Source organism: Erythrolamprus reginae, chromosome 8 (assembly GCF_031021105.1).
Source record: "Erythrolamprus reginae isolate rEryReg1 chromosome 8, rEryReg1.hap1, whole genome shotgun sequence".
NCBI lineage: Eukaryota > Metazoa > Chordata > Lepidosauria > Squamata > Dipsadidae > Erythrolamprus > Erythrolamprus reginae.
The window spans coordinates 36563846-36578782 of NC_091957.1; the positions used below are offsets into that span (position 1 = coordinate 36563846).

Here is a 14937-nt window from a genome sequence, read left to right on the forward strand (position 1 = left end):
TGGGATCAAAGTAGCAGGAGAGGAAAGACAGTGAAATTATCTCCTCAATTGCACTCAAAGGGCAGAAGAAGTCAAGGAAAAGCCAAGGAGGAATAAGTAAGGAATTGGGTTAAGAAGAGAGTCCCATACATTCAATTTAGCAGGGATAAAAACAGGAGGTGAAGGAGGCTGAGTCAAAAGGAAGGTCTTGGGAAAGAACCCAAAGGTAGAAGAGATAATCAGAGGATTGCTAAAGTGGATAGCCGATTTAAAGTAACCACAAATAATAATAATAATAATAATAATAATTATTATTATTATTATTATTATTATTATTTATTAGATTTGTATGCCGCCCCTCTCCGTAGACTCGGGGCAGCTCACAACAATAACAAAGACAATGTAATAACAAATCTAATAATTTAAAAAACACTAAAAACCCCATTATTAAAAGGAAACATACACACAAACATACCATGTATAAACTGTATAGGCCCAGGGGAGATGTCTCAGTTCCCCCATGCCTGACGGCAGAGATGGGTCTTAAAAACTTTAGGAAAGGCAAGGAGGCTGGGGGCAGTTCTAATCTCTGGGGGGAGTTGGTTCCAGAGGGTCGGGGCCACCACAGAGAAGGCTCTTCTCCTGGGTACCGCCAAACGACATTGTTTAGTCGACGGGACCCGGAGAAGGCCAACCCAATAGTCACTGACTCACAACATGCCATTTGAAGTGACAAAAGACAATGAAAAAAGTGACTTATGACTGGTCCTCACACTTTTGAGTACTGCAGCATCTCCATAGGCCACATGATCCAAATTTGGACGTTTGGCAACTGGTACCCACATACAACAATTGCAGAATACCAAGGGCTCATGACTACCATTTATGACCTGCTCCAGCTCGCTTCCAAAAAACGGATGGGGGAAGCCAATTTTGTTTAATTGCATGATCCATTTAACAGCTACAGTGATTCACTGCATTTAAAAAAAGGCTGTAAAATCAGGCCTGCCTCACTTAACCACCACCTTGTTTAGCAACAGAAGTTCTCGTTCCAACTGGGATATATAGTAAAGTAGGCCAGCTTGCCAAAGGCTGCCAAAAATCAGATTGCCCCTAAGCACTTTTGTGTTTGATCAGAGCAAGTAAGTTAAGGATGGCACAGGGGTCAGAATAATAACAACAACAACAACAACAACAACAACAATAACAACAACAATAATAATAATAATAATTTATTAGATTTGTATGCCGCCCCTCTCCGAAGGCTCGGGGCAGCTCACAACACAACAATAACACAATGCATTACAAATCTAATAATAAAATTTAAAAATCAATTAAAAGACATTAATAAACATAAACAATGTTATAAAATCATCAACTACACAATCGTACACATTCAACCCAGTCCATCATACAACAAAGGTTGGAAAACACAGGGGGGAGGTAATTATCCCCATGCCTGGCGACAAAGGTGAGTCTTCATCATTTTACGGAAGGCGAGGATGGTGGGGCAGTTTGAATCTCTGGAAGGAGTTGATTCCAGAGGGCTGGGGCCGTCACAGAGAAGGCTCTTCCCCTGGGCCCCGCCAGCCGACATTGTTTAATTGACGGGACCCGGAGAAGGCCAACTCTGTGGGACCTAATCGGCCGCTGGGATTCGTGCGGCAGAAGGCAGGATTGCAGGGCTAACTCACTGCCAGGAGTTTGATCCTGACCGGCTCAAGGTTGATTCAGCCTTCCATCTTTCCAGGGTCAGTAAAATGAGAGTCCAGATTGTTGTCAGCAAGATGGTGACTCTCTAAATCACTTAGAAAGGGGTGGAAAGCACTATTAAATACACTATTAAATAGTTCTAAATACTATTGCTATGCTGAAGGCAAACAGAACAGAAAACAAGGTCACCAAATGAACAAACTACCGTGCAGAATTGAACGTTTTATATCACGTGTGTCCATGTGGCCCCGGACAAGTAATACGGATAGTTCTCAACGTGTAACAGTTCAGTTAGTGACCATTCAGAATTACAACATCATTGAAACAAATGATTTAGGCCCATTTTTCACATTTACGATCAAAATTCAGATGCTTGGCAGCTGACTCATATTTTATGATGGTTGCAGTAATCCCCCTTTGCCACCTTCTGACAAGCAAAGTCAGTGGGGAAACCAGATTCACATTAGCCATTACTAACATAATAACTGCAGTGATTCATTTAACAACTGTGGCCATCAGGGTCGTAAAATGGGAACAAAACTCACTTAACAACCGTCTCACTCAGCAACATAAATTTTGGGCTCAATTGTGATCATAAGACCAATTCTGGAATACAACTCACCTGTATGGAACCTGCATTGCATATCAGACTATAAATACAATCGAGAGAGTCCAGAAATATTTCACAAGAAGAGTCCTTCACGCCTCTTGCTCGCAACAAAACACTTTATGCCACCAGACTTGAAATTCTGAAATTAGACAATTTACAACTATGTCGCCTCCGATCTGATCTAAGGAGTTCATAAAATCATATACCAAAATGTCCTTCCTGTTAGTGGCTACTTCACCTTCAACCGCAACAACACACGAGCACGTAATAGATTCAAACTTAAAGTAAACCACTCCAAACTAACTCCTCCAGGGCCAGGGGCTGATGTTGGTCTGGGGCCTATTAGGAACCAGGCCGCAGAGCTGGAGGTGAGCAGCAGGCGGGAGGGTGAAACCGAAACCACTGCCATCCTGGTCTGTGTAAAAATTGTCATGCATGAAACTGGTCCCTGGTGCCAAAAGGTTGGGGGGGGGCATCACCACTCACAGCTCTTTGTATTGTATTTATTGGATTTATATGCCACCCCTCTCCAAGGACTCGCGGTGGCTTACAACATATAAAAGAAACAATGATATACAATAGTTAAATCTAATTAATTAAATTAAATAAGCTAATCTAAAAAACCCCATTTAATTAAAATCAATCATATCCATTCCAGCAACAATCACACATGACATTCGTCGGCCAGGGGGTTGAAGTCTAATCGCCCCAAGCCTGGTGGCATAGATGAGTCTTAAGATCCTTGCCAAAGGTGAAGAGGGTGGGGGGCTGGGGCAGTGCGAATCTCCGGGAGGCGGAGCTGATTCCAGAGGGCCAGGGCCCCCACAGAGAAGGCTCTTTCCCTGGGCCAAGTGACATTGTTTGAGGAGACCTGGAGAATGCCGACTCTGTGAGACCTAACCTACTCATACAGCAGAAGGCAGCCCCGTAGGTGTTCTGCCGGGGTCTCTGGTAGAAGCCTCCCGAAAATTCACGGGTACAAATTTCAGACACACACACGTTTGAAAATTCAAAACAATGTCCTTTATGACAAAATTCAAAAGAAACAAAGCACCCTTTTTGTATTGCAAAGAGCACTCTTCCCCAAAACAACCTTGTCGGCTGTACAAGTCCCTTAATCAGTCCCTAAGTACTTAGCTAGTAGCTGTGAAGAAACGTCACAGCCCTCCTTCAGCCCTCCTTCTTCCCACAAAGTGAAACACACACACACTTTACTCTGCTTTGGTGTCAAAGGCGTGAAAAATCCACAAACAAAGTTCAGAAACAGTGAGGCACGATCCTGAAGAACTGTGATCAGGTACTCTTCCACAACGGCCAAACTAGCACGCTGCTATTTATATCAGCAGCTCCAATTACTGGAGCCCCACCCAAACACAGGTGGCCTCTCTTATCTCCTGTAATATTTCTTCAATTGGTCTCTTCGATGCATAATTCTGCGCCTGTGTGGGTCTAATACTTCCTCATTTGAATCGACCGAAGATAATGGAGATTGTCTTCCTGGGCTGTGTGCCAAGCCCCCCTCTTCCAAGTCACCCCCATCTTCTTCTTCATCTGAGGAAACTGCACTCCCTGACTCTGCCGGCAACAAAACAGGCCTAGGACATGTTGACATTTCCCCTGCCTCCACCTCCACATTCCCTGGGGCAGGAGCGGGGCCAGAGCCAACCACAACAGTAGGTAATCTGGTCCAATGCCATTTAGGGCTTTATAGGTCATAACCAACACTTTTAATTGTGTCCAGAAACCAATCAGCATCCAGTGCAGACCGCAGCATGTTGGAGAAACATGGGCCTGTCTCGGGAGGCCCATGACTGCTTGCGTGGCTGCATTTTGCATGATTTGTACTTTGCCTGCACCTGACGCGGACAAACCTTTGCTCAGCTACTTAGCGTGCTACATCCAGCTGCCTTTGCAATCAGAGGAGATGCTGACTAATGCTTTGGCCAAGCTCACCCATTGCAGTGGCAGTTTGTCATGCCTGGGAAGGCAGGATGAGTTTAACAACAATGCAAAAAGCTTCTATCCCTGGCCTGATCATCATGACGTAGGGCAGAAGTTGCCCGGAGAAAATGCAGATCTCCTTATCGACTTCTGGCCCAGGGATGGACACACACAGGCAGGAAGGAAGGTAGGATGGCCCCTCGCTGGGTAGCAGCCCAGAAGCAGAGGTGGGCTGCTCAGGTGGAATGGCGAGGTGTGCTTGCCCCTGTGGCTCTGAGTGCTAGTGGAGTCCGGCACACCTGGATCTGGGCAGGGAACGAAATCGCGCACAGACTTGCAAGGGCGCCCATGGCCCAGGTGTAGTAGCAGGATTGTGCTGGACTTCACTAGCACTCAGAGCCACAGGGGTGAGGACACGTCACCGTTCCACCTTACCAGCCCACCTCTGCCCAGAAGCCCCCCCTTATCCAGCTGCCCAAACAAGTCAGAAAAATAAAAAAAATTCTGCCAACTCAGCTACCAATCAGTTCAATTAATAATTTGATACCGGAATGCATGCATTACAAATACTTACCTTAATTTAAATTAGTCTTCAATTTACAACCCTAATTGATTCCAATATTTCTATTGCTAAGTGTGTGGTTGCCCCAAATTATGACTTCGGTTGCCAGAGTTGTGAAATGAATCAATGCAGTTGTTAAAATTAGCAACATGGTCATTAAGTGAATCTGGCTCTTCCTTGTGGACTTTGCTTGTTGGAAGGTCGCAAAAGGGGACTCTGCAACGGTCATAAATAGGGGACAGTTGTCGGTTGTCAAGCATCCAAATTTTGATCACATGACGTGGGGATGCTGTAACAGTCATATGTGAAAAATAGTAAGAAGCCACATTTTTCAGGGCCTTTGTAACTTCAAACAGTCACTAAACAAGCTGTTGTAATCCGAGAACTACCTATTGTATTTTTTGGAGTATAAGATTTATTGATTGATTGATTGATTTGTATGCCGCCCCTCTCCGTAGACTCGGGGCGGCTAACAATAATAAGACAATATAAACAAATCTAATATTTAAGTTTCAGTTAAACTGAAAAACCCTAATTTGAGAAACGAATCATACATACAGACATGCCATGCATAAATTTTATAAGCCTAGGGGGAAGGGAATATCTCAATTCCCCCATGCCTGACAACAGAGGTGGGTTTTAAGGAGCTTACGAAAGGCAAGGAGGGTGGGGGCAACTCTGATTTCTGGAGGGAGTTGGTTCCAGAGGGTCGGGGCCACCACAGAGAAGATGCACTTTTTCCACCCTAAAAGAGGCTGAGAATTTGTGTGGGTCTTATACTGCAGATGTAGCTTTTCCTAAGCTTCGTTTTAGCCCTAATGAGTGATCTTCCGTAGTTTGCTAGCTAAGCAATCTTCCCTTTGCCTGCTTCTTTCATTGCTGCTCCCTCCAGAAAATCAGCTGAGCCTTTTTTCAGCCTTAATGAGGTGCTAATGAGTGATCTTCTGTGCTTTGCCTGATTTTCTCCTTGTTTCTCTCTGAAGAAACTGTTTTTTAGTGTTTTAGAGACTGTTTTTTATCCCCAATAAAAAGCAAGTGCATGGGTTCAAAGCCAGCAAACTAATGCGCTGAAGCTGACCAGACCAAAGACTAACCAGATGAATACCTGATAGGCAGATTATTTTTTCCCCCTATTTTCCTCCCCCAAAACTAAGGTTTATACTCGGTAAAATACGGTATATTAAAGCAACAAATGTCAAACTTGGAAAAATATGAAATCATGAAAAGTATTGGATAAAGCAGTGTTTCCCAACCTTGGCAACTTGAAGATATCTGGACTTCAACTCCCAGAATTCTCCAGCCAGCATTCGCTGGCTGAGGAATTCTGGGAGTTGAAGTCCAAATATCTTCAAGTTGCCAAGGTTGGGAAACACTGGGATAAAAGATGGTACAGCTGGAGGGATGCTGATGTATCGTTTCAACGAGGAACACCTCCCACTTGATTAATTCCTATTAATTATCACCCAAATCCACTCACTTGATTGCTGGAGACTCCTGTCAACTGTCTCTACAACAGCAACAACAACAACAACAACAACAATAATAATTTATTAGATTTACATGCCGCCCGTCTCGGGGCGGCTCACAACATAACAGTAGTACAGTACATTACAAATCTAATATTACATTTAAAAAGTCAATTTAAAAAACATTAATTTAAAATAATCCATATCATAAAATCACAACTATGCACTCGTACACACTCAACCCAGTTAATCATACTACAGAGGTCAAAGAGACAACGAAGGGGAAGATAATCATCCCCACACCTGGCAACAGAGGTGAGTCTTCAGGATATTACGGAAGGCGAGGGGGGTGGGGCTGTTCAGATCTCTGGAGGGAGTTGATTCCAGAGGGCCGGGGCCGCCACAGAGAAGGCTCTTTCCCTGGGCCCCGCCAACAACAAGCACAAAACAACCACAAAGAGAGTAGCAAAATCACTGAAGCTTGTAAGAAAGGTTATGAGGTGGGAGGAAGACTAAAAAACAGAAACCAACACTGATTAGCACACACCCAGGATATAATCAAAGGGAGAATGTGACAGTTAACAACGTACTGCTTCCTCTATGACAGATCCAAACAATATTCTTGCATGCACACTTCTGAACTTGAAAACTGAAGTGAGTATTGAAATCCCAAATGTTTACCTGAACGCCACTGCAGAAATTTCAAAGCATTCCTCTACTATGTCATTAGAGACTCTAAATCAACCACTAGCCTGTCCATATATATGAACTAGTATGACTAGTACATGTGTTCTGGAACTGTTTTTTTTTAAAGTTTTAATTAAGATTTCAGAAATTGCTTGGGTTTTTTCCCCTTGACTTCTTTTTATTGTTATTGTTATTGTAATTTTATATTGTTGTGAGTCCTTTGGGACTGGGCAGCATAGAAGCCAAATTAATTAAATAATTAAATAATTAAACAAAGAAACAAATAAATAAGTACGTACGTACATACATACATACATACATACATACACACATAAATAGTGCTGTGTTTCTCAACTGGAACAACTTTTAAAAATTTGGACTTCAACTATTAGGTCCCACAGAGTCGGCCTTCTCCGGGTCCTGTTGACTAAACCATGTCATCTGGCGGGACCCAGGGGAAGAGCCTTCTCTATGGTGGCCCCGGCTCTCTGGAATCAACTCCCCCCGGAGATTTGAACTGCCCCCACCCTTCTCGCCTTCCGCAAGACTCTGAAGACTCATCTATGTCGCCAGTCATGGGGTAATTGATCTATCCCTTGGCTAGTAAGATTTATGTATGGTTATGACTGAGTAGTATTGTTTTTTTAATGATATTTTTTAATGATAGGGGTTTTTAGCTATAGTTTTTAATTATTAGATTTGTTGTACATTGTTTATTGTTGCTCTGAGTCACCCCGAGTCTTCGCAGAGGGCGGCATACAAATCTAATAAATTATTATTAAATTATTATTAACTCCAAGAATTCCCCAGCGAATTCTAAGAGTCAAAATCTATTCCTCTTAAAACTTGTCAAGGTTGAGACACTGCTTAAGTATAAAGCTAGTAGAACCACTACAATATCCCAAGTGTGATCTCCGAGATAAGAAATACAAAGCCGGAAAGTACAAAAGGTAAAGAACAAGATTTATTTATTTTTTTTGGCATGACACTGTAAAATGCACAGTGCATTTTACAAGCACATAAATCGTGGCAGTGCTGTATTTTGCATTCCACCCTCATGTCAAAACTTCCATAAAATCCTTAAACAGAAGTACAAAGTATTATTTGGGCAGATGTCTGGACAGAGCCTGAGTAACTCCTGTAGCCTTGCACATAAGATGAGGTGTAATAGACTAGGAGAAACTTCAGTTTGGGTTAAGATTTGTATTTTATTTACCACTTTTCTCCTTCTGTCAATTTTGAAGTCGCTTATGGAGCTCTGTGGGAGTGTCAGCCAGGGCATTTATGTCCTCCTTTTATGCAACAAAATCTCACACAAAAAATTATTCCCTTCAGGTAAAAATAACAATTCTAAGAAATGTTCAACTACAACTGGATGTGTGTTTATTTTGGCAATGAGCATGAAAAAGGTCAAAGTGCTGGAATAGTCATCTAATGGCTTGAAAAGAAGAACGAGTGACTATTTTAATGTTTAATCCAACCACAACGTTCTGGCAATCTGACAAGCCAAAACCAAGGAAATCACAAATTAAAGCAAGGTGGATTGACAGCTTTCACTGGTAAAGATTGCGACTTCAATCTTTGCCCAAACCCTGTAATTTGAAAAACATATGGAAATATACAATATTAAATTATAAAATAATTATGGATAAAATTTTATTCCAGACCAGTGTTTTATTTGTATATATTTAATCCCACCTTTATTTTTACAAATAACTCAAGTCGGCGGACATACCAGCACAGCTTTCTCCTGCTGCTTCCTGTGGACTTCAATTCTTGGAGTATTCTGGGAATTGAATCTTAAAATGGCTGGCAAATATTTCTCTAGATGCCTGTGACACCCATGCAACCAGGTAGAGCAGGGATAGGCAAAGTTGGCTCTTCTATGACTTGTGGACTTCAACTCCCAGAATTCTTAAGCCAATCATGCTAGCTCAGGAATTCTGGGAGTTGAAGTCCACAGGTCATAGAAGAGCCAACTTTGCCTAACCCTGATGTAGAGCGAAGGTGGCTTGTTGAGTAATGGATGTGCTACTACTCTCCAGTGCAGGCTATTCTTCAGCTATTCCTTAGAAAGACATCTCCAGCATTCTGGCAAGCAAACATCAATAACAGTAACTCTCTGATGTCTACACTTCAGCCAGCTGCAAATCCATTGAACTATCCAGGGATTAAGTCCAATCTTCACTAATTTATCTATCAGCTCTTTATGTGGAACTGTATCAAAGGCTTTGCTAAAGTCCAGGTAGGCAATATCCACGGCACCACCTTCATCCAACACCTTTGTGACATAGTCAAAGAAATCAATGAGATTAGTCTGACATGATTTGCCTTCAGTAAAGCCATGCTGATTTGGGTCCAATAAGTTATTGTTTTCTAGGTGCTGATTCGTGCCTTCAGCACGAATACCGGCACTTCACAAACTGGAAATATATAAAGGGCCAACAAAACACACCTGAGAAGACCTTACACGCCCCAAACGTCTAGCTTCTACGTGTTTGAGCTACAGATGTCGTTTCCAAGCCATCAGCAACATCAGCCGCAATAAAGCACATTTGGTAATCAGGTCCTGTTTAATGGAGGCAAAATCAGTTTTCTTTAGACCACAGTGTTAAGTGATACACTCAACCACTGACACAATTGCGGTTTAACAAAATGCCACATCCCTGACATCATCTCACCACCATCCCTGAGTCTTAAGGGCATGGTTATGCAACCCATTCCCTCCAGGTATTTTGGAACACAACTTCCAGCAGCTGTGGTGCTGGGAGACGCAGATCAACAACAGAGGCATCCAAGGAGAATGCAGATCACTCAGTTGTGCATTTCCAATCAGATCAACAGATTATTCTCACCCACAATGCACAGTTCTCGTCTGGGTGAAGTTTCGGCCGCATTCCTTCATTCAAGCCAAAACTATCCCATGACACTTGAGTTTCATGATGGAAGGAAGCTAAAAGATGAAACATACAAAATGTCAAGAGATTTTCCCCAATAGAGAATTCCAGATGGTCTTTGCTGGGAATGAAATGCTGTACAAGCATCAATCCTTCAGCCCAAATTATTGCAGGAGAGAAGGGATTGCTTGCAAGAACTGCAAGGGGGGGAGGCATCTCCCCATTTGCAGTAGCCTGACTTTCTTTCTGGTCTTGACAATCAATTATTCTCTCTCTCAGGAACCAGAAGGAGAAGTCTCATATTTGCTGGCTGGAAAAAACCTGCACTGCAACACACTTGTGCTACATTAAGGATACATTAAGGATGTAAGAGCATCTAACTCAACTTTCTAACTCAGTAAAAATGAATTGGTGTCAAAGGGGGTCAAAACATCTTCTCAAGGTTTCAACAAATGATCAACTGCCCAGAGTTACTGAGAGTTAGGTGCCATAAACATTTAATAAATTACTATTTCTAGACATTTTAATCCCTCCATGTTGTTATATACAGATAGTCCTCAACTTGCAACAGTTCATTTAATGTCTGTTCAAAGTTCAGCACTGAAAAAAAATGACATGACCATTTTTCACATGTGTGACCTTTGTAGTATCCCTCTGTAATATCAAAACTCAGATATTTGGCAACTGGTTCATACTTATGACCCTTGTTCTGTCCCAATATCATGTGGTCATTGCAACCTCCTGACAACCTCATGTGAATGGGGAAGCCAAGTTCACAACAACGGTGTTATACTAACTTATCAACTGCAGTGATTCACTTAACAATTGTGGCAAAAAAAGATGGAAAATGGGGCAAAACTCACTCAACGAATGTCTCATTTTGGGTTCAATTGTTGTCATAAGTCAAGGATTACCTGTATTGCTTCTCATTCCACCTATATGTTCCACTTCTATGCAGAAAATGACATGAAATTACATTAAAAGTATGCAATCCTACCCACTTTAATTAACTAAACTCATGGAATCTACCCTGTGACATGCGTTTCCCAACAGGCCACATGTTGTAGCTCAAGTCCAAACAGCATCTCCCAATGTATTCACACATTTCACGCCGTTTCTATCCCATGACATGTTTTCTATGACAAACATATTGAGGAGAAAAATAATTAAAATAATGAACCAGAAGGGACCAAAGAGGGACAAGAAAGCTGAGGAAAAAGACAAGTCATTCTCTCTCAGCCCAGCCCAGAGTTGTTGTGGGGAAAGTAAGAGGAGGAAGTGTATTAGATATGGTCACTGCTTTGCATTATTTATAAACTAAAAAAGCAGACTAAAAATCAAATAAAAGCTTATCAAGGAACAGAGAACCTTTTTAAAAATTGTATGTAAACTTAAAATGCACTCTCCCCTTATTTTGTTATGACAGCTTTTTTACTGTTTAAATTGCATGTCAATTATGTCAGAATCAAATCACAGATAAGGCCAGATGTATTAAAATAGAACTGTTACATACATCTCTCGCTATATAAAATTTAAAAAAAACATTTGAGTACAGTATGTGGTCTGTATAGAATAAAATAGAATAATTTTATTTGTTTGTTTATTTATTAGATTTGTATGCCGCCCCTCTCCGTAGACTCGGAGAGTTTATTGGCCAAGATGTATTAAAATAGAACTGTTACAGACATTTCTCACTATATAAAACAAAAAAACATTTGAGTATGCGGTCTGAATAGACTAGAATAATTTATTGTCCAAGTGTGATTGACACCCAAGGAATTTGTCTTTGGTACATATGCGCTCAGTGTACATAAAGAAAAAATAAAATATATTCATCACGAATCATAGATACAACACTTTGTGAGTCATAGGAACAATAAATCATACTAGGAAACAATTAAGAAAATATAAGTTTTAAGATACAAGCAACATGGATATAGCCGTAAGTAGGAAAAATAGGTACTAGGAGGGATGAAAATAATAGTAAAACAGTCTTAGTAAACATTTTGAGAGTGTTGTGGGAATTAGTTGTTAAGCAATGATGGCATTCAGTGGGAAAACTGTTCTTGTGTCTAGTTGTTCTGGTGTGCAGTGCTCTATAGCAGTGTTTTTCAACCAGTGTGCCGCGGCACACTAGTGTGCCGTGAGACATGGTCAGGTGTGCCGCAAAGCTCACAGAGAGGAAAAAAAACAAGAGAGAGAGAAAGAGAGAGAGAAAGAAAGCAAGAGAGAGAGAGAGAAAGAGCAAGAGAGAAAGAAAGAGCAAGAGAGAGAGAAAGCAAGCAAGAGAGAGAGAAAAAAACAAGAGAGAGAGAGAAAGAAAGCAAAAGAGGGAGAGAAAGAAAGCAAGAGAGAGAGAGAAAGAAAGAAAGGGAGAGAAAAAGAAAGAACGAGAGAAAGAGAGGGAGGGAAGGTGGGAGAGAGAAAGACAGAGGGAGGTAGGGAGGGAGAGAGAAAGAGAGCAAAAAAGAGGAAGGAAGAAAGAGAGAAAGAAAGAGGGATGGAGAGAAAAAAGAGGAAGGGAGAGAAAGAGGGAGGGAGAGAGAAATAGAGCGAAAGGGAGGAAAAGAGAGAAAAATTTTTGTCCAAACTTTTTTTAGCCGCCCCCCCCTCTCCACTCAATGTGCCCCATGGTTTTGTAAATGTGAATAATGTGCCGCGGCTCAAAAAAGGTTGAAAATCAATGCTCTATAGCATCATTTTGAGGGTAGGAGTTGAAGCAGTTTATGTCCAGGATGTGAGGGGTCAGTAAATATTTTCCCCGCCCTCTTTTTGACTCGTGCAGTATGCAGGTCCTCAATGGAAGGCAGGTTGGCAGCAAATGTTTTTTCTGCAATTCTAATTATCCTCTGAAGTCTGTGTTGTACTTGTTGGGTTGCAGAGCCAAACCAGACAATTACAGAGGTGCAGCTGTCAGACTCATATAACGACCATTATAAATATAAATTTATAAATTTATATTTACAAATTCATAAATATAAAGAACTAAATAAATAAGCTAAGCAAAGAACATCTATCCAAAATATACACTGCTCAAAAAAATAAAGGGAACACTTAAACAACAGAATATAACTCCAAGTAAGTCAAACCTCTGTGAAATCAAACTGCTCACTTAGGAAGCAACACTGATTGACAGTCGATTTCACATGCTGTTGTGAAAATGGAATACCGTAGTTGTACAAGTGGAATATCCAATGAGAATATTTCATTCATTCAGATCTAGAATGTGTTACTTGAGTGTTCCCTTTATTTTTTGAGCAGTGTGTATTATCATAAAAAGCGATGGATGGACAGATACCCTGTCTACTACAGTTAGCAGGACAAGAGGCCTGGCCCGGGGTGGCTCCAAAATGGAAGGATGTTTTTGAGTCCTTTATCTGAAAAAAAAAGAAGCAGGAAAGAGAAATCCTGCCTGAAAATCTGGGAGTTCGGAACGAGGCCGGGCCTTTTCCTGAGCTGCTTCTCCTGCATGGACGGAGCATACCAAGATGTCCATCGTTAGTGACTACTTCACCTTCAGCCGCAACAACACACAAGCACGAAATAGATTTAAACTAAATGTCATCCGCTCCATCCGCTTTTGGACTGCAAAAAATACGACTTCAGCAATAGAGTAATCAACACCTGGAATGCTCTACCTGACTCTGTGGTTTATGCTTCTAACCCCAAAACCTTTAACTTTAGACTGTCTACAATAAGGGCTCCCCACTTTGCCCCTCTGACCAATAAATGTAATGTATGGTGTGATTGGCCTGTATGATTGCGTATTACATTAGGGTTTTTAGTTGTATTTTAAATTATTAGATTTGTGCTACATGCCTATGTTTCTGTCTATTCTGTGAGCTGCCCCGAGTCTTCGGAGAGGAGTGGCATACAAATCTAATTAATAATAATAATAATAATAATAATAATAATAATAATAATAATAATAATAAATAATAGACCTCTCCCTCTTTCTAAGAAGTCTGTAAGGGGCGTGCATAAGCACACCATTGTGCCTACCGGCCCTGTCCTATTGTCTTCTCTCATTACGTTTTATCATTACTTATCTAATGTTTTATTTGTACTAATTACAACCCTATAATTGTTTGACAAACAAACAAACGAAATATTGTGGATGATGGCTGCTCCGAATCTACGGAGAGGGGGGGGGGGCATACAAATCTAATAAATTATTATTATTATTTGTCTTTGGAATCCCAGGCACGGAGGGGGGGGCACATATGCATTTCATCCATAAATAAAAATAGGCGAGGGGCCCAGAGGGGGAAAAAGCCCCACCCGCCAAAGTCAGCCCTTCTTTGGGGAGGGGGTCCTACGCATGGCCCCGCCCCCGCCCCTTCTCCCGCGGGAGAAAGCACTCTGCACGTGCTCAGAGAGCTGGCTGTCCCCGGCACCGCCCCGCGGAGAGGCTTCCTGCCGGGCCCCGCCCCCCGCGCTTCCCTTCTTCTCACTTCCGCCCCTCCCCTCCCCCAAGAGGGAAGCCCCGCGGAGCTGGGGGGCGGGAGGAGGAAATGTTGCGGGGCGTCCCCCCCCCCTCACCATGGTACAGATGGAGGCGAGTCTCCGGACGGTCATCAGTGTTGCCATCCGCGCCGCCACCTGCAACCCGCCGTCGCCGCCGCCATGTTGGCCGCCCGCCGCCCGAGGGAGCGCCGCCGCCGGAGCCCCGGCCGCCGCAGGTGGCGCCACCGGGAAAGCGCTCCGGGTGAAGAAGGAGGAGAAGGAGGAGACGGGGCGCGTCCCCAGCACTGGGCTCCGACCAGTCCGCGCAGCCTCTGAAGGGTGGTTCCGCCCATCCTCAGTTCCGCCGCCGCGCCGGCAGTGCCTCTTTCCAACGCCACGAGGGCGGGAAAGCGGGGCGGGGCCTGGTGGTAGTGGGGTTGCAAAAGGTCCGAGCGGGGGAATTGGGGCGGGTGTGGGGGTGGCTGCACCTTTCCCGTCCAGCCGTTTCTTTTGGAGTCGCTCTGTCACACGATTGCAGATAGTCCTCAACTTACGACCACAGCAAAGCCCCAATTTTCCGTTAGTCCTGGGCTAGGCAAAGTTCTGTGACATATGGACTTCAACACCCAGAATTCC

The 14937-nt window shown here is 42.7% G+C and overlaps 1 protein-coding gene across 2 annotated transcripts in view; it reads right to left on the bottom strand.

Annotated features, from left to right (window-relative positions):
* The window catches only part of LOC139171428 (ubiquitin carboxyl-terminal hydrolase 12-like), a 75507-nt gene extending 60955 nt beyond the window's left edge, over window positions 1-14552 (bottom strand). Inside the window, exon 1 of one of the 2 annotated variants that reach the window (XR_011559742.1) lies at window positions 14398-14539. Coding sequence is in view for 1 of the 2 variants with exons in the window: in XM_070759657.1 (XP_070615758.1) it covers window positions 14398-14445 (48 nt within the window). In the remaining variant the exon portion in view is untranslated. Of the gene's footprint in view, window positions 1-14397 lie in introns of both variants that reach the window. The other variant, XM_070759657.1, reaches the window with a different exon arrangement.
* Window positions 14553-14937: the final 385 nt, after the last annotated feature.